This window comes from Oppia nitens, unplaced genomic scaffold (assembly GCF_028296485.1).
Source record: "Oppia nitens isolate AA-2021 unplaced genomic scaffold, nextdenovo-longstitch-racon4-pilon3 scaffold3_pilon_pilon_pilon, whole genome shotgun sequence".
Classification (NCBI taxonomy): Eukaryota; Metazoa; Arthropoda; class Arachnida; order Sarcoptiformes; family Oppiidae; genus Oppia; species Oppia nitens.
The window spans coordinates 9,329,588-9,347,014 of NW_026533221.1; the positions used below are offsets into that span (position 1 = coordinate 9,329,588).

At 30.3% G+C, this 17,427-nt stretch overlaps 7 protein-coding genes across 8 annotated transcripts; 5 read left to right on the plus strand and 2 right to left on the minus strand.

Moving 5' to 3' along the window:
- Positions 1-32: 32 nt before the first annotated feature.
- Positions 33-1,857, plus strand: LOC128958198 (glycine receptor subunit alpha-2-like). The gene is made up of 5 exons (XM_054304013.1): positions 33-192; positions 285-597; positions 650-1,128; positions 1,232-1,407; positions 1,525-1,857. Exons 1-5 carry the CDS (start codon positions 33-35, stop codon positions 1,855-1,857), a joined length of 1,461 nt encoding a protein of 486 aa, XP_054159988.1.
- A 1,752-nt stretch (positions 1,858-3,609) lies between these two features.
- On the plus strand, positions 3,610-4,800 carry LOC128958199 (MAP kinase-activated protein kinase 2-like). Its single transcript, XM_054304015.1, has one exon. The coding sequence runs from the start codon at positions 3,610-3,612 to the stop codon at positions 4,798-4,800; it is 1,191 nt and encodes a 396-aa protein (XP_054159990.1).
- Positions 4,801-5,187: 387 nt separating this feature from the next.
- Positions 5,188-6,584, minus strand: LOC128958200 (glycine receptor subunit alpha-2-like). Its single transcript, XM_054304016.1, has 4 exons — positions 6,319-6,584; positions 5,844-6,226; positions 5,499-5,779; positions 5,188-5,427 (listed from the first exon to the last, which is right to left on the minus strand). Exons 1-4 carry the CDS (start codon positions 6,582-6,584, stop codon positions 5,188-5,190), a joined length of 1,170 nt encoding a protein of 389 aa, XP_054159991.1.
- A 1,440-nt stretch (positions 6,585-8,024) lies between these two features.
- LOC128958201 (uncharacterized) lies at positions 8,025-8,660 on the plus strand. Its single transcript, XM_054304017.1, has one exon. It carries the CDS (start codon positions 8,025-8,027, stop codon positions 8,658-8,660), a length of 636 nt encoding a protein of 211 aa, XP_054159992.1.
- Positions 8,661-9,430: 770 nt separating this feature from the next.
- LOC128957705 (uncharacterized) lies at positions 9,431-11,732 on the plus strand. Of its 2 annotated transcripts, XM_054303511.1 has the most exons (7): positions 9,431-9,816; positions 9,897-10,082; positions 10,526-10,642; positions 10,733-11,038; positions 11,163-11,249; positions 11,358-11,499; positions 11,603-11,732. In XM_054303511.1, the coding sequence occupies exons 1-7, from the start codon at positions 9,628-9,630 to the stop codon at positions 11,662-11,664; spliced, it is 1,089 nt and encodes a 362-aa protein (XP_054159486.1). In that variant the 5' UTR covers positions 9,431-9,627; the 3' UTR covers positions 11,665-11,732. The 2 variants fall into 2 exon arrangements, with proteins under 2 accessions (XP_054159486.1, XP_054159487.1); XM_054303512.1 differs by lacking the exon at positions 11,163-11,249.
- A 481-nt stretch (positions 11,733-12,213) lies between these two features.
- Positions 12,214-13,846, plus strand: LOC128957706 (U21-ctenitoxin-Pn1a-like). Its single transcript, XM_054303513.1, has 8 exons — positions 12,214-12,293; positions 12,358-12,694; positions 12,772-12,815; positions 12,895-13,046; positions 13,130-13,366; positions 13,472-13,504; positions 13,606-13,657; positions 13,766-13,846. Exons 1-8 carry the CDS (start codon positions 12,236-12,238, stop codon positions 13,831-13,833), a joined length of 981 nt encoding a protein of 326 aa, XP_054159488.1. The 5' UTR covers positions 12,214-12,235; the 3' UTR covers positions 13,834-13,846.
- Positions 13,847-15,025: 1,179 nt separating this feature from the next.
- LOC128958202 (brain-specific serine protease 4-like) lies at positions 15,026-16,244 on the minus strand. The gene is made up of 5 exons (XM_054304018.1): positions 15,883-16,244; positions 15,651-15,679; positions 15,470-15,555; positions 15,125-15,367; positions 15,026-15,054 (listed from the first exon to the last, which is right to left on the minus strand). Exons 1-5 carry the CDS (start codon positions 16,105-16,107, stop codon positions 15,026-15,028), a joined length of 612 nt encoding a protein of 203 aa, XP_054159993.1. The 5' UTR covers positions 16,108-16,244.
- Between the last annotated feature and the right edge of the window lie 1,183 nt (positions 16,245-17,427).

Here is a 17,427-nt window from a genome sequence, read left to right on the forward strand (position 1 = left end):
TACTATTTTCGATGAAAACTAATAATAATTTAATGAAATTTTCAATATTGACAGCACTGTTATGCTATACAAACATTAATTCAGTTATAGCATTGTGCACCAGTCATGACCAACGGGGACGGGAACAACATTTTGTTAACATCACTGATCCCGGGGGTCCCAATCGGTATAGCAAATGGCTGAGACCAAGCTGTTAGTACTGTCATATGATATCAACTAAATTATACTAATATTTTCCACATTTTTCACACATTCACAAACTTATGTTTATACTGTATTTATAGATAATAAGACAGTGTTAGTAAAAGTCAGTATTGAGATGTACTCCATGGCCTCAGTGAACGACTTGTCCTCCGAATTTAGAATGAATCTATTGGCTGACTTGGAGTGGTCTGATCCAAGACTAGCATCCAAAGCGGACAGTGAATGTGTTGGCGATGAAGAGTTCACTATTGAGGGCAGTGAGTGGCACTTGGATAGGATCTGGTCGCCTAAGCTTCGGGTACCCAATAATAAGAATCCGGCGGCATTGGACAGAGATGCCAAAATTGTTTTGCTTCGGGTGACCAGTAATGGCTACGTTAGGATCAGAAAAAGGTTAAACCAATTACAGTATCTATAATTGCAATAATTAACACATATTTTTTAGGCTAAACTTAGAACTGATTTGTGAAATGCGATTTCAAAACTATCCAATGGATAGACAGTCGTGTGATTTGTCGTTCATATCCAGTGATCTGACCAACGAATCCATGACAGTTGACTGGACTACTGATGATTCGTTTACTTCGAGTAATAACTTCTATATGACTGGCTTTGCATTGGAGTCGTGGCAACTGAAGTCGGGAACTATGAGAACAAAAGGAGAACAATTCAGTTCAGTGACAGTTATATTTAATTTGAAACGTGAATGGGGTCACTATTTATTTGACATATATTTGCCGACAACATTGGTTATTGTGGTCTCGTGGATGACATTTTGGATGGACATTACGGCCACACCGGCCCGAGTATCACTGGGCGTCACCACAATGTTGACATTCGTGACGGTGGCCAAAGATGCCAGAGAAAACCTGCCACAAGTCAACTATTTCAATGCACTGGACATTTGGTTTGTTGTGTGCACCTGTATGTACAATATAACATTATTGTAGTTTATTAATTATTGAATATTTTTTATAATTAAATTTTTTTTATTGTTCATTGTTTTCACATACAAACACACACATAGTCTTTATTTTCTTAAGTTTGGTTGAGTTTTCGGTGATAACCTATATATCTCGGGCCGAAAAACGAAAGATTCGTGAAATAAAAACTTTGCGCCGAAATATCAGCCAAAGTCAACTGTCATTGGCCTCTAACGACTCTCAGATGACGTTAACAGTTAATAATAGAAAACAACCTGAGGTTTGATGTTATTTTAAATTAATCTAAAATTATTATATTTTACAAAACAATGATCTACAATATACTGTAATATATCTATAAAATATTTCCAACATTTTGTAATTTTTAATCATTTAGCGCACAAATATCACAAAATTTCCGTTTGAAAGTATCGAAATAAAAGTCCCAAATTCACCCAAATTAATGACCACACGGCCAACACTTACCCTTCCAGTGCCTACAAGTCCAACATTGTCTTTGAAAAATTTTAAGCTCGGCAGCAATGGACTAACGCCACCTGAAACACCAAATCCGGACCTCACGGGTGGTTCCGGCAATGCATTTGAGTTTCCGCTAAAGAAAACTCCCGTCGAAATTGCCGAAAGCATTGACCGCAAGTGTCGTATCATTTTTCCCGCAGTTTTTCTTATATTTAATCTGATTTATTGGACAACTATTCTTTCAAACTAAAAAACAATCTAAAATAAAACTTAATATTGATTGATATATAGTAAATAATACTGTTTTTTAAATGTTTGACAAATATTTGTTAACTTAACGAAATGGTGGATCAACTGTTGGCACACTTCTATATCGGGTGGCAGTGTCTCTCATGTTTGCTTACATACATTGGGCATATGGGTTGCCTTTTTCATGAGCAATGCAACCGTCCAACTGATTCCCCAATATTTAATTTGGTTGCTTTAGTACTTTAACCTAAAAATTTATAATTTATTATATATCAAATCACTGTAAGATTGTATATAATTAAATATATAACTTATTAATAGCTAAAATATTATACTTGTATATCAATACAATAAAACTAAACAAAAAAATTCAATCGAATTTAAAATTAAAATTGATTTAATTAGACCTAATTTAACTTAAATCTAAATAAATGCATTGATTATCTAAAACTTGTCAATTGTTGTATTATTTTGCCAATGTTTGGTCTGTTAGTAGGATTTCTATGTATCATATCGAGGCACAGGTTCATCATAGGAGAGCTTATTCTCGATAAATTAGTCCTAAACTGTCTGTCCGTTAAATTACCGGTAGATATATTTCTTGAGAATGCAATGTGTCTATTGGCTATTAAATAGTTGACATTAGCTATTGTTCCTAACATACTATGCAATAAACTATAGCCTAAACTATAAATATCCATCGGTTTGGTGGCCCTGAAAATTGCTCTAACCTGTTGTCTTCGGGCAATTGCTACGAGCTGTGGCGATGACCAGACAGTGGTCTGTATGTTACGGCCCACAGGAAACCTATCTCTCGATTGTTTACTGAACTCCTGTGCCTCTTCAAAGTCAGTTAGCATAAAGATCAATGCATTGGTGTTGTTGTTGTTGTTGCGGTCACTTCTAAATAGTATGTTTGCCTGTCTGATAGCCAAATGACTGATCCAACGATGTGGTAGATCACAGTGTATGTAATCGACGGCACTTGCAATCTGGCGAAACCAATACAAGGTTTGTCTTTCACTCAATACACCTCTAGCAGAATCTCGTTGATAGTTAGCCAAAGTACCGTTCATCTCATCCATAACTAAGCACCGATAGTATAACCTCATCAATGGTTGTCCTCGATTTTGTGGAGGCAAACCAAACAATTCGCGCACTTGCATGATGTTTGGGTGCTGAAAGCTTCTCAGTAAATTAGCCTCCTTTTCCAAGTCGCGGTAAGTCATGTCAAAGTCTAGCTCTCCAATATCCTGTCCCTGTCTGATACGAGGTCGCCTAAAATATCTTATACACTGAATCTTGATGGCAACTATCCGATGCGGTACTGTATTTGTATACTCTGCTCTCCAGACCTGATTGTCAAACTGTTGTCCCCCCACAGCAATGGGTTCCAACAGATTATATCCCCGTTCTCTCATAAACTGTTGGTTGTGTACCCGAGTCTCTTCTGACATAAATTGATCATCATTTTCAAATAGTTGATCAACATTTGCTGTCTCCCAATATTGGCTCGGGACAAATACCGGTGCCGGTGGTATTGCAGTGTTGACATTGGGCTCATAATCATTAGGGTTGTCCATACCCGTGTGTCTGTGTGTCTTAATCAGTAGTTTGTGTGAATAAATAATATAAAAAAGCATTGTTCAAGAAAATTATTTAAAATAAAAATTAAACAATAATGAAAATTAATATTTTTAATTTGTTTATCAAGAAATAAAGGTAAAGTGATTGAAACTAAAAGAAAAACAAAATGGAGCACAAAGTCGATCCATTATATCGAATATATTTAGATAATAATCGCTGCGGTATTGTCACAGACTTCCCGAAAGGGTTGGCACCGTTTGGATACGGAGTCGGCTATAAACACGACGATTTGTATGACGACAACAATCAGCTGCGCACTGGTAAAGTGCAATTGCAGATGTTGCCCATACAGGGACCGCCTAATTGGGATCAACTATGGACCGATGAGTTGGACGCGGGTACTGATTACACGGAACCCAATGCACCCAATCAGCCATTGCCTGTCCAACAGATTGAGTATTTAAAAATATATAACGAAGGCGATCTTTGGCGAGACATTGTGTTTGACAGTGAGATCCAAGTGGGAGGTTATGGAAGTGTTTGGAGAGTCAGTGCCAAAAGGAAAGTCGGTCGACAGGGGAATAAATGGAAACAAATACGATTAGCCTCTAAAGTCATGCGTTTTACAATTAGGTCATTTGATTTTAAGACAAATGTCAATTATATGCTTACGGATATGTATTCACTCAAGTTTCTGAATCACAATCATATCGTCAACTTTTTGGACATCATAGGTATTCCCGATTCAATTACAGGCTTTCCCTATGCATTCACACTGCTATTTATGGATCTATGCGAAGGAGATGTCTTTGATCTGATGGCCAATCAACAGGAGAACCGATTGAAACCGGATGAGTGTCTGACAGTACTCCGACAAATTGGATCAGCCGTACAGTATATGCACAATCAACAACATATGGTGCACTTGGATATCAAACCGGAAAACATTCTTTGGAAATACGATAGAATCGGTAATATTATATTCAAACTGACCGATTTCGGTTTAGCCATTCAATACTCGCCCGACCAACAAATGGAAAGCGACGTATATGCCGGTACTCTTGAATTCCAAGCACCCGAATTAGGTACCGGTACTGTCCCGACTAAACCATGCGATATCTATTCATTGGGATGTACAATAGCTAATCTAATACTGGGTAACAATGTGTATGACCCGACAATGTTTAGGGTTTATTTGGCAAACATTGAAATGGGTGTTTCAACTCTACCCAACTCACCAAAAGTCAGAACAGATTTGATTCGTTTAGTCAATTGGATGTCAAACATGGATCCATACAACAGACCTAATATCGATGAAGTTATGAATTATTCAGTACTTATGTCAACTGAATTGTAGTTTTATTTTAACACAACATGTAGTTCAATATAAAGGTATGTTTAAAGCTATTTAACTCTATTATAATTATTTATTTAAATCAAATTATTATATATCTTATTAGTTTGAAACAATTTTTTAAAATAAAAATAACTACTGTATTAAATGTAATACAAATAGTTGTATACAACTATAAGATCTATATTTATATTTACAGTAATGTTATTTATATAGAAAATTTAAAAATGCTTTAATAGTTTAGACCAATAAATGTGTCTTGGTATTTTTTATTTTCTTGTATAGTTTTGTTAGAATAGGTTCGGTGGTATACGGATTAAACTAATTATATTTAAGTTATTATTTTTGTGAAATAATTTATTATAAATAATACAGTAAATGATTTTAATGTTAAACTATTAACCAATAGATGATATTGAATAGTAAAAAGCAAAGTGGAAACAAAAAACGACATTTCCTATCAATAGAATTAGCCAATGATTGGGGATTCCGTATATAGAATATGCTCTTAAAACAGTGATATTGATGTCTATAATGGTTTCTAAAACTATCACCTGATTCTCTGCTAAATTTGCGATTACAATCACCGGCAATATATTTGGGCACAACTATCTTATTATTGTCAGGTTCCTTATGATAAAGATATAATAGTAATAATATTAATATTATTTTTTAATAATTTGATTTTTAAAAAATTTTACTTGAACGTCAAGATATTTGGATATACTAGTCATGGAACTGGTAGATGACGACGACAATGTTGTCATAGATGTTAATGATTGTTGGGATTGTTTGCGATGGTGTCGGCGATTACGACTGGAATGATAGATATAGCTAACGACTGCAAACTCGATGAGCGATGCAAATACAAAACACGTACAAAATGCTGTCCACACGTCCAGAGCGTGAATATATGATACCTTTGGTAGTTTCTCGCGTGTGGTCATCGAGTTGGTGACCAACGTCAACATAGCAGTGTTACCTATGAAAATAAATGAGTATATACTGTATATTAAATATTTCTATCATAAATCTTTTGTCTATACCTAACGTCACTCTGGCCGGTGCTGCAGAAATTTCGAGCCAAAATGACAACCAAGACATAGACACAAACAGAGCCGACGGCAGATAGACGTCCATTAAAAAGTGAGTCCACTCTCTCTTTAGATTCAACCGAACCTGTACTCGACTTACATTAAAATCGCTAAACGTGTCGACCAAATGTACGGAATCGTTCAACAGGTTATAGCCAACCATCTTATAGCCGATCATCTGAAAGCGGTCGGCATTACGAAAGGCATGGGTTTCGCGCCACTGAAGTACTATATTATCATCGGATGAGCTCCGGCTTTGTAGGCTAACCGAACAGATCTGTGAATCAAACGGATAGTTCTTGAAGTTTAGTTCACAGAATAATGTCAATTGAAGTCTATAATAAATTATTATATAATAAAAATAATAATTTAATACAGTATTTAATAAAAAAATTGAAATAAAATGTTCATAAAATGTATATAAGACCGGGATCTTATTAAAATATAGCCATCAGTTCTGAGCAGAAAAGCCACCACATTCTGAGCGTTAAACTCAACAGATCCGGGCTCTTTGACATCGGGAACGCCCAACTGTGGCGTCCAAATGCGGGTATATTGCGGCGGTTCTAATGTTAATACTACCGGCTCTTTGCCACACGGATGAGTTAGTCGGCTGTCATACCACTCCAAATCCATGTTCACTATAATATTGTATTCGGCAGTAATGTCGTCGATGGCCGACAACGAGTTCATATCTAGACTTAAGTTAATCTGAATTTTGTTGTTATTATTAAATAAACATAATTTAATATTTATACTATAATTTGAATAATTGTATCATATTTTTCATACATATATAAGTGAATTCATATTGGAATTGCCTGTATTCTCGAGTCCAGGTCTTACATATTTATTATATGGATATTTAGTTATGTTATTAAAAAAAGTATCCTGGTCTACTTGACTGGTAAAACATTTGTTTCTGCGAAACATAACCTTATTGCCATCCGGTCGGGAGGTGTCCAAAATTATTTCACTTAATACACTGTCATTAGTTAATAATAGTAAAAATAATAATAAAAATTTGACAATTTTTAATAGAATTGTCATAATTTAGCATTTTATTACAATAGTTAGTATTCAATTAAATAATATAAATCAAATATATATATATTTGACTTTTTACAGAATATTCTATGATTCTATTATAATAACAAACAAAAGATAAATTTAATATAAAAATGTGATTAAATTTCTAGTTTATATATGAATTGTTGAGTGGATTATAAGATTATAAATATTGTTTGCTTTTGTTAGATCAAAAGTGTGCAAATTTATTAATATTTTTACTATTAATTTAGTTATTCAATGACTAAAACCAAGCACTTGATCAAAATTAATAATAGTTATCTACTGTATAAAAATAAATTAATTTTGTTGCTATTAATTATTAAAAACTTTTTATATGTTAATATTTAGTTTCTAAACTTTTACATCGATTTTTTTATCATTTATTTGTTTTGTTATTTTTAGACGTCAATGTAATCCTTGGAGAATAATTTTTATTGATTTGTTATATTTATCTTAATTATCAAATTACTTAATTATAAAAGTTTAAGTTATTTTTTAAGATTAATTAAATTTGATATATTGACTATACTGTAGAAATTATTTACATATATTAATGATAATTAACAACAAAAATTAATTTTAAAATTTCTAGTATTAGAATATCAGAAATATTTAAACTCACTTTAAACTATTATTATATTTTGTTTATACAAAATTATATATTAGATTAGATAGATAATTAGACTAATATTTTTTTTAATGTTTCAAATATTACTACTATTATCCTTGAAATAATTTGTAATTGAGTTAGAAGTAGATTTTTTTCTTAATATTTTAATAAATTATTAGTTTTTAATTATTAAAGTTTTACATAAATTTATTTATAAAAGACCTGAGTTTATATAAAAATCATCACAAACTATTGTGCTATCGTGTGGGCAGTGTTTGGACAGTTTTTAATCAAACTATTTTTTAATTAATATATTTTATAATTAGATTTTAATTTAAATATAAACAATTATAATTTTTAATTAAGTTTTTTTATTAGACCAGTAAACACAATTATTATAATTTTTTAATTAAATTTGTGATAAACTATATTTTTATTATTATTGTAAAGTCATGCCATATTTCAATCTAACCAGTGATTCATCATTTGATGATCTAATTAACAGTAGTTTTCCCGATATAAATGAAAACAATTGTCAACCAATTGTTGACAGCAAACCACAGCAGCAAATATTGCAAGACTCAGAAGTAGTCAAATTTGTAGCCAATTCTGAGGATGTGTCGAAACAAACTAACATAAAGTGGTCAAAAAGTGGTCGTTCAAAGGGTCGCCGTTTTAAATCTGAAATGTGTCGGATGTGGACTGAATGGGCGTATTGTAGTTTCGGTGATCGTTGTATGTTTGCACACGGCATACATGAAATGTCATCAGTTAGACGACACCCAAACTATAGGTCACGTATCTGTACTTCATATAACTACGATGGCTACTGTCCATTTGGTAATAGATGTGATTTCATACATATACACAACGATCCAATCAAACTTATGGAGCAAACTATTAAAGCTGTCGGTCAAATACCGGCGCCGCTGTCCTATAACACGATTCAGTCTAATGACCAGTTGTTTTATCGCAATATAGACTCTGATCTCATCGGCGATATGTTTTCGTTGCCCACACAGCCTATTGTTGACCATAACAGCCGATTGAAAATATTTGAAAAGATTTCCGGAACTAATGGTCAATGAATTTGTTTATTTTAAAATTGTTTTTTCTATATCTTAATATGTAATCTCTCATTGTTTTTATTAGTCAAATATTTTTTTTAATAGTTGAATATATATTTTTTAATTAAGAATTCTCTGTTTTTATATTAGTTTTCCATTTTGTTACAAAAAAGTATTATATTATACTTTTTTTATTAATAAAAAAAGTAATTTAAACTATTTTTAAAAATTTATAATATATAAAATCTGATATTTATTGTAAGTGAAATTAAATATTGTTTATAAATGAATTTTTAAAAATATGAATAAATAAAATATAGTGTATATATTATACACTGTATAATATTAAAATAGAATTATATTAATTATCTTGTTATTAAAAACCATGTAATAATGTTAATAATTGATATAAATTGATATTTGTTGATAATATATTAATAAATTAATATCAATATAATAACCGGGTATAATTAGTGTAAATAACTTTTTTGAAACTTTTTAATTAAAAAATCAATTTATCACAACTATATTGTAGTTTGACTCAAAAAGATAGCAAAAATGTTTGATTTAAAAATAATTTAGTATTAAGTTTACTTTTTTTTAAAAAAACTAAATTAATCTGTTATGCAATGCATGTCTACTGTAGCGCACATATAGTTTATATGTAGTTTATAACATAGAGTCTATGTCATAGACTAACAACCAGTGTTTTGACTGTTTGAACGCCTACTTGTTTGAGCCAATAAACAGACACACAATACAGTATTGCAATGCAATAGTAATATTAAATAATGAGATTATATTACACCCAATGTTTGCAAACACTGTTTGTTTTGTTTTTGGTATTAATTTTTATATCAGTATTTAGTTTTGAATGCATTGAATCAATAATAAGTTGTATTTAATGTTTTATTATTGAAACACTGTATATAACACAACATTATGTGATATTATCTCAACCCATGCGGTCAGTGGTCACAACACACACATGTCTATACCAATGATGAATATTGATAGCGACAATATACCTGACCAGCAATCGTCGGCTGAACAAATGGCCAGACTAGCCGAAGACTGTGGTCGCAATGTGGACAACAACAATCAACAGCGTGTCTACACGATAGCCGATCTTGGACTGCGGTCAACACCGCACACACAGCAGACAATCATCGGACCGGTAAGTGTGGGATCAATTTGAATGTTGACCACCAACTTATTGACCAAATCGTGTTTGATTGATAAATGTTGGCCAAACAGACCCGATCGCTATACACACTATCCGGTTACGAGTGGATATATCTGGCCTTATCGGCACTGACTCTGGCCATTATGTTGGGCATCACTATTGATCGACTAATAGAGTTGCCGTCCAATGAACCCGACTTTACATTTGCATTCCTCCTGTTTTGGACCACTTGTTTCTGCTGTGTTTACGTCTGTCAGGTATTGGTACCGACGATGACCTTTGACCACAATCTCATTATTTCTCTTATTGTTTCTAATCATAGATTATGACTCATATATACAGTACTGTATATGATATCAAAAATAGGAAGTTTCCCATTAGTTTCCCATTAGTTTTACATACATTTAGTTTTACACATCATTTATCAATATTTTTTTTGTTTGTTTATATAAATTTGAATTATTATGTCTGTAATGTTCAATATTTTATTTTTTTATTAATTTATTTATCAATTTGTTGATAAACTTTTTTGTTTCTTTATAATTATTGATGAAATTTTTTGTGTTTAGTAAAAATAGTCTTTTAATTGCTTAATAATTTAGTATATAAATTGTTTTTTTATTTGATTTTACATTGATATTCAAATATCTAATTTAAGCCAATTATTTATTTGATATAAAACTGTATTTTTGTTGGTTAGGGTGTCTTCCGAGAGCGTGCCTTTGAATTGATAGCATTTGTGGCCACAATTTTGATAGTATGGGTGTATGTTATATTCAACTACTCTGCCAGTGCCTCTCACACAACCATCAAAATTGTAATACTTTTTTTTAAAAAAAATAAAATCACTTAACAATAGTACTGTATATTTTTTTAACACACCGTATTTTGAATGACCAAATTTTAGGTGCGTTTAGTGATAACCAGCATATTTGCACCGTTGCTTATCTCTGGTGGTCTTTACTTTAGTTCCCAATATTTCAAGTCCAAGAACCTAATATACCGTACAGTTGGCGCTAATATATCTATGCAACGGATGTGTGAATTGTTATTTTTGGCACAAAGTTTAGTAAAATTTGACGTACAGTTGGCCGGTTCGACACTTATTTTATGGCTACGAAAAGGCTTTCGACACTGGGATCAAATGGATAAGATAGTTATCAGCATTGGTACCGGTATTACTATAGCGTGGATATTATTGGCTTCAATGGCGGTTTGTTTTGTCATATTTTATTTATTTTTCATAGAATACAATACAAATTTTAACAATAAAATAAATATTACAAACTTAAACTATTTATGATTTGATATTTATTTGTATTTAAAAAAAATATTAGATGCGATTTGAGAGCAGACCCACAGTTTATATGTTTTTTATTATCAGTGTTTTTGATCCGGCAATTATCATCTGGAATTTAGTCCGGGTATTGATTTAGACTAACATTATTATTATTATTACTATATAACTAATCAATTATAATTAGTAATACTAACTGAGTCTAATAATTGGTGTAATTTATTATTGTTATCAGTACTCACAGGACAGCACCGATGACTTGGCCTTAGAAATGTCGGTATATCTGTCGGGTTGTATAGCTATCGTCATACGTATCGTTACTCTAATTGTTATGATGTTTGTAATGTTTAACTTTGACAAAGGACTTCGTAATAAAGGTTTTTATAATTATTTTTTTTTGATACTTTACTTTAAATTTTTATAAATTTATTGTATCGTAAATAACAAAATTTTATTATTTTTACTGTTTATAATCAAAAGTTTATGGCAGTGACGAATCAATTCCCCAATCGGACAATACAAACAATCAAAGTTTTGACTAATTTATATAAATTTTTATTAACTTTTATAAAAAATAAGCTCATATATTATTATTTTTAAACAATTAATTATCGTAATCATCAATTTTATCATTCAACATAAATTTTTAACATACAATTCACATATATTTTTATTATTATTTAATTTATTTTAAACATTTGCAAGATTGTATTGTGATATAAATCTAGTGAAAATTATGTTATAATAGTAATATTTTATTATACATTATAAATGTAATGTTTAAAAGAGATGTTTAAAAAACAATAAATGTATGAATTTAAAAATAAAAAGATTTAATTTATATACTGTATACTGAATTTATATATATATATATATATATATTGATTAATTTTGAAATATCGCAAAATAGAAAGTTATTATTGATTTATTAATATTTGAAAAACTTACGGTAATTAATTATTTAATTTAATTAGTTACTATTAATATTTATTATCAATTATTGCTACAGTAAAACATAAATAACATACACATTACAATTATTATGAAATTGAATATTACAATTTGTTGATTTTTTTTTAATTAGTGATAAATTTAATATTACACATAAACAAAATGTATAAAATTTGTAGATTTAATTTAGTTATAATATTATTTATAACGGTTTATTATGGTATGAATTACTGATCCAAAATTTATGAATGATATATTTATTTATAATTTAAATTTTATAAAAGTTATGTATACTGTTTGTCAAACCCGAGTACCGTTTGATCCGTATTCCTGGTATCGAGAAAGACATCGACCCATAAGTGAAATCAATGGGAGAACCATACAAATCAAAAGAGGTCCGCGCGGTATAAGAATCACGACCGGTCGCGACACTGGCAAAGAGGTAACGGTTCCCAATTGTGGTATTGTGTACGGCGTTAACCGCCGTATTGTCGGCGGTTCCGATGTCGAAAACGGACAAATGCCATGGATGGCACTCATCCAACATAAGGGAGCGCCGTTTTGTGGCGGTTCCATACTTAATGAGAGATGGATACTAACTGCTGCACATTGCTTTAAAATGTACTAAACTATATTACAGTTAATAGTTTTCTAAATACTTGAATAATTTATTTATTGATTTATTAAAAAATGGTTAGCCCTAAAAAGGAAACCGATCTCACTATACGAGTTGGATCTATAAGTAGGTTAATATTTGTGTTATTCATTTCAATTATACGGTATAACTAATATTTTTTCTATTCATTTAACGATTGGATAAGTGAGTAATTCGGGTACTGTTTATAAAGTGGACAAAATTGTAGTTCACGAGCAATACAATCGCGACGCTATGGAAAACTCAGATCTAGCACTGGTCAAAACGGCCTGGGTCATACGTATGGAAAGATCAGGCAATACTGAACTTATCAATGGAGTTCAGTATAAAACAATTAACCACTAATTTTACAAATATAAAGTTTCCCATATATTTTACATTTTTTTATGTTTCACATATAGATATGTTTACCTAAATCCAAAGATGATCCTATCGATAAAAAGATAACAGTAGCCGGTTGGGGCAAACAATCGCTAGACGGTCAGGGATCTAAAGAATTAAAGTCCGTACAATTGAACAAAGTAGACGAAAGTGATTGTGCCAATAAATTTGGACAACCAATGGTAGACTATCCCCATGGCTTTAGCATCTATTCATCGCAATTGTGCGCTTCGTCCGAAAACAAAGATGCCTGTCAGGTAATGGCACAGATAGTATCACTGGAATATTTGTGATCATAAACTATCGTTAATAATCTAAAATACTTTATATTAAAAAAAAAACTTTCAATTTATTATACATAGGGTGACTCTGGTGGACCGGCTATTAATTATAAGGTATTGAAACAATAGACAATAATTAATATTATTTAATTAGATTGTAAGATAAGTTTTCAATCTATCTCTAAGTTGTTTGTTTGATTGTTTTGTTTTGTTAGGATGATAGAGCCATATTAGTCGGTGTGGTATCGTTTGGTGTCGGATGTGCCAGTATTTATATTTTATATATTTTTTACAAAAAAAATTAATGATAGGATACTGTTGTGTTTAACATGATTTATTATTTTTTTCTCTTCAAAACAACTGATTCTCAAACAGCTGACTATCCCGGAGTTTACACCAAAGTGTCCCACTTTTTAGACTGGATTTCAAGTCATGTTATTTAAGGGATTGATTTTCCATTCGAAAAAAATTAAAATTAAAAAATTAATTTATTAAAATACTTTATTTTTGCAATTGTTTAAAAATTTTGTTTAAAATTTATTATACACTTTGTTTATATTCTGCAATTAGCAGAAATAGAGATAAAGAAAATGATACCTCAATTGAATAAACGATGTCTACATTATGGATCGGGACGTTCACTAGTGATAGTACAACCAACTCTGTTCACAAAATTATACAAATGTTTGGCCATAATTATTGATAATATTTACGGTATCAAACAATTGATAAACAAAAAACTGGAACATACAGTGCAAACACCAAAACTGAATTACTTTATAGGATATTCAGCTGAACACTGGCCACCCCATAGACCCATGTGGACCACTCAACTGTCCAATAAATCTTTAGTACAAAACACGAATCAAAATAAATGTAAAATACGGTGTACTATAACCGATTGGGAGGACTATGCAAATAGGGAACCGATACTTAGCGAACTTAGAAATACATACTTACCGGTAATGCCAATTGTAAAACAGCACCGATATTCCCGTCCATCTGATATAAGTCCTAATGTTGAGCGACTTATTACAAAACAAGTTCTATTTGACGACTCTAGTAGGCAAAGGTCATTCAAATCGGTAGAAGCTGTTAACATACAGTGTCCACAGTTTAGATACCGATACCCATACTTTAGAAACAATGCTAAACAGTAAATACTTGCTATGATTCTGATGGTGTCATTAGTGGGTCAGGTTTTTTTTGAAAAGATTTTTTATTAATAAATTTCTAAAATTAGTATTAATTTTAGTTGGCTTCTATTGTATCTAATATCCATTTGAGAAAATACGACACCTGAGTGTAGACACCAGGATATTCATCTGAATTTTAATAATTATATATTCAATATAAAAAAATATACAGTTTATATTTTTGTAATTTATTAATTGAAAATTATATTATTGTCACTACAGACCGGCGCATGTAATTCCATAGGAGACAACTCCGACCATAAAATATCTGTTCCCAACTTTTTTTTTAAAAAAAACATTATGTATAAACTTAGCAAACTATAGATACATTATATAAATTAGTTTAAATATATACATACTTTTTTCAACTGCCGGTCCACCGGAATCACCCTAAACATAGTCTATTAGTTACTGATATAAATATATATATATATATATACTAAATGTGTACATACCTGACAGGCATCACTATTGTTAGACCATGTGCACATTTGGGATTTATATATTTTATAATTTTTCTTTTCATATGTTTTGGCACATTGACTATCGGTGATCATGTCTAGTCTAACATCCTTTAGTTTAATAGCCATATCCGAGTCGTCAAATTTGTTAAACCCCCACCCGGCTACTATAAGTTTTTTTGTTCGCGGCTCAACATATGAAACATTGGGCAGACAGGCAGGCTTTACTAAATTTGAATACTCTATGGGACGGTTAGTTTTAATGAGAGCAATGTCCGAGTTTAGCATTTTATCTAAATTGAATCGTTCGTGTGTTATCACTTGAAATAAAATACATATTTATAAAGTAAATGTATAAATTAAGCACACAATAAAATGTTTTATAAATATTGTAAATAGCAAGGTGATCTTCATTAAAATACATTTATCAATTTTATATGTTAGTCCAATATTCCTGTTATTAGTGCCTACCCTAACAGCCCATGTAAAGTGATCGGGTGAATATCGGCTAGGATTACAATAACACCAACAAAATATCATCATAACTAATAAAATTGTTGGTTTGTTTTGATAATAATTATTTTATAATTGAGATGATTATACCTAAGAAAACAATGGGCAGCCGTTAATATCTGTTTGTAAAAGGAGAGAGAGATAATTAATGACAAATAGAGATCATTGTTTGTGTCAATTGGTTTTATAATTCACACAAAAAGACAAATAAATAAACGGATAAACAATTTTTAGTACAAAATAACTAAATAAAATATAGTTAATAGTAGTTTGTTATTTCAGTTGATTTCATGTTGAATTAAGTCTCATATATCTCACTTACCCATCGATTACTAATAATAGCTCCGCCACACCAGGCATTGCCATCCTTGAGTAGGACCACCAGCCATGGATAGAGACCTTCGGGTGTCTCCTTTCCGCCAACAATATATGAGATAATACCCGGGTAACCACATTTTTCATCATAAAGTGTTGCTTTGGCACTATTATCGCCAATCATATCAAAATTTTTGTAAGACAAATATGATCTAATTTTATTCCTAAACATCCACTTGTTATCCGATTTAATACCTAATTGAGGATTCAATACTGAATCAATTGGGTCAGCAATACTGGTAGATATTGAATCGGTGGCATCAACATCATCATTACCATTACTAATACTACTAATATCATCACTACTAATAATGTTTTGATTATCATAATTTGTTATATAATTTTTAAGTTTTAAAGTTTGATAACCATAATGATTGTCTAGTTGTGACCAGTAGTTAGTATTTTTACTTGAATACCGGTGCTTATCGTCTCTTATATTTCTATAATAGTCGACTTCATACTGTCTGTTGTCTCTATAATTGTAATAATTTTGGTAATCATAATAATCCCGAAAAGTATAAACCATTTGTAAATAAAATACTGTGTTATTGTATAGAATTTGTTATTAATATTAATAATTTAAATTAAAAATATGTATAATAAAAAATAAATAATCTTGCTCACTTATGCCAATATATAATTTGCAACATGGTGACAATTTTATTATTGACATTTGTTTATTGCTGTCAACATTTGACAAATTGTTTATAATAATAGCAGTACTTATAGTTTAAATGATGAAAAATCAGACATTTTTTATATAAATTTATAATTTGAATTATTTTTTAATTAAGTTTGAATTTATAACATACTATATGACTTATTATTCATTGTTAGTGTTTAAATAAAAAATGTAATTGTAAATTAAATAATTCAAGTTTAATCTTATTTAATCAAATTTATATATTATTTATTTAATGTAACTAAAGTATTTAAAGGTACTCTTAGTTTATTTTTTAATTAAGATACATTTTTTTATTGCATTTAATTAACTTTATTTATTTTATTTATATGTATCTATACTACTATATAATTTGGAAATGTTTGTGCCATTACTTTTAATGTATCGCGCGATTATTAATAATTTTAATTTATTAAATAAAAAAAATTAAATAAAATATACTTTTTATAATACACTGTATATTATATAGCGCGTGAAAGCATTGTTTAGTAAAGAGATAGATTGAGAGAGAGTATTGTTGCACGTGTTAACTATTGATACACATTTTATTACATGGATCTAACTAGTATAATTATAATTTATTTCCAATTTCTGATAATCATAATACAATATTTAGTTTGAATATAATTTATATAGCAAAATGGGTAATTTCTTTGTATCACTGGTTAATTGACATTAATTGTATTAAATGTTATCAAATTGAGAAAATACGACACTTTTTGTGTAAACTCCAGATTTAGTTAGCTAAGCATCTTTACATATATCATAATAACATAATTAACTTATCGCCATCATTATCAATACATAATT

What these genes read in the sequence shown, in the direction of transcription:
- LOC128958199 (XM_054304015.1), top strand. Translation starts at nt 3,610, where the DNA reads ATGGAGCACAAAGTCGATCCATTATATCGAATATATTTAGATAATAAT.
- LOC128958198 (XM_054304013.1), top strand. Translation starts at nt 33, where the DNA reads ATGAAATTTTCAATATTGACAGCACTGTTATGCTATACAAACATTAAT. An exon ending in TTGGTTTGTTGTGTGCACCT is followed by an intron (nt 1,129 to 1,231) that starts GTATGTACAATA and finishes ACACACACATAG; the next exon opens with TCTTTATTTTCTTAAGTTTG. An exon ending in ATAATAGAAAACAACCTGAG is followed by an intron (nt 1,408 to 1,524) that starts GTTTGATGTTAT and finishes TTAATCATTTAG; the next exon opens with CGCACAAATATCACAAAATT.
- LOC128957706 (XM_054303513.1), top strand. Translation starts at nt 12,236, where the DNA reads ATGTATAAAATTTGTAGATTTAATTTAGTTATAATATTATTTATAACG. An exon ending in GCTGCACATTGCTTTAAAAT is followed by an intron (nt 12,695 to 12,771) that starts GTACTAAACTAT and finishes AAAAATGGTTAG; the next exon opens with CCCTAAAAAGGAAACCGATC. An exon ending in GACCGGCTATTAATTATAAG is followed by an intron (nt 13,505 to 13,605) that starts GTATTGAAACAA and finishes TTGTTTTGTTAG; the next exon opens with GATGATAGAGCCATATTAGT.
- LOC128958202 (XM_054304018.1), bottom strand. Translation starts at nt 16,107, where the DNA reads ATGTTTAGGAATAAAATTAGATCATATTTGTCTTACAAAAATTTTGAT. An exon ending in CTATTATTAGTAATCGATGG is followed by an intron (nt 15,680 to 15,882) that starts GTAAGTGAGATA and finishes TTTTACAAACAG; the next exon opens with ATATTAACGGCTGCCCATTG. An exon ending in GCTGCCCATTGTTTTCTTAG is followed by an intron (nt 15,556 to 15,650) that starts GTATAATCATCT and finishes TTGTAATCCTAG; the next exon opens with CCGATATTCACCCGATCACT.
- LOC128958201 (XM_054304017.1), top strand. Translation starts at nt 8,025, where the DNA reads ATGCCATATTTCAATCTAACCAGTGATTCATCATTTGATGATCTAATT.
- LOC128957705 (XM_054303511.1), top strand. Translation starts at nt 9,628, where the DNA reads ATGTCTATACCAATGATGAATATTGATAGCGACAATATACCTGACCAG. An exon ending in AGCAGACAATCATCGGACCG is followed by an intron (nt 9,817 to 9,896) that starts GTAAGTGTGGGA and finishes TTGGCCAAACAG; the next exon opens with ACCCGATCGCTATACACACT. An exon ending in TATTATTGGCTTCAATGGCG is followed by an intron (nt 11,039 to 11,162) that starts GTTTGTTTTGTC and finishes AAAAAATATTAG; the next exon opens with ATGCGATTTGAGAGCAGACC.
- LOC128958200 (XM_054304016.1), bottom strand. Translation starts at nt 6,584, where the DNA reads ATGAACTCGTTGTCGGCCATCGACGACATTACTGCCGAATACAATATT. An exon ending in TATATTTTAATAAGATCCCG is followed by an intron (nt 6,227 to 6,318) that starts GTCTTATATACA and finishes AATTTATTATAG; the next exon opens with ACTTCAATTGACATTATTCT. An exon ending in ACCGGCCAGAGTGACGTTAG is followed by an intron (nt 5,780 to 5,843) that starts GTATAGACAAAA and finishes TTATTTTCATAG; the next exon opens with GTAACACTGCTATGTTGACG.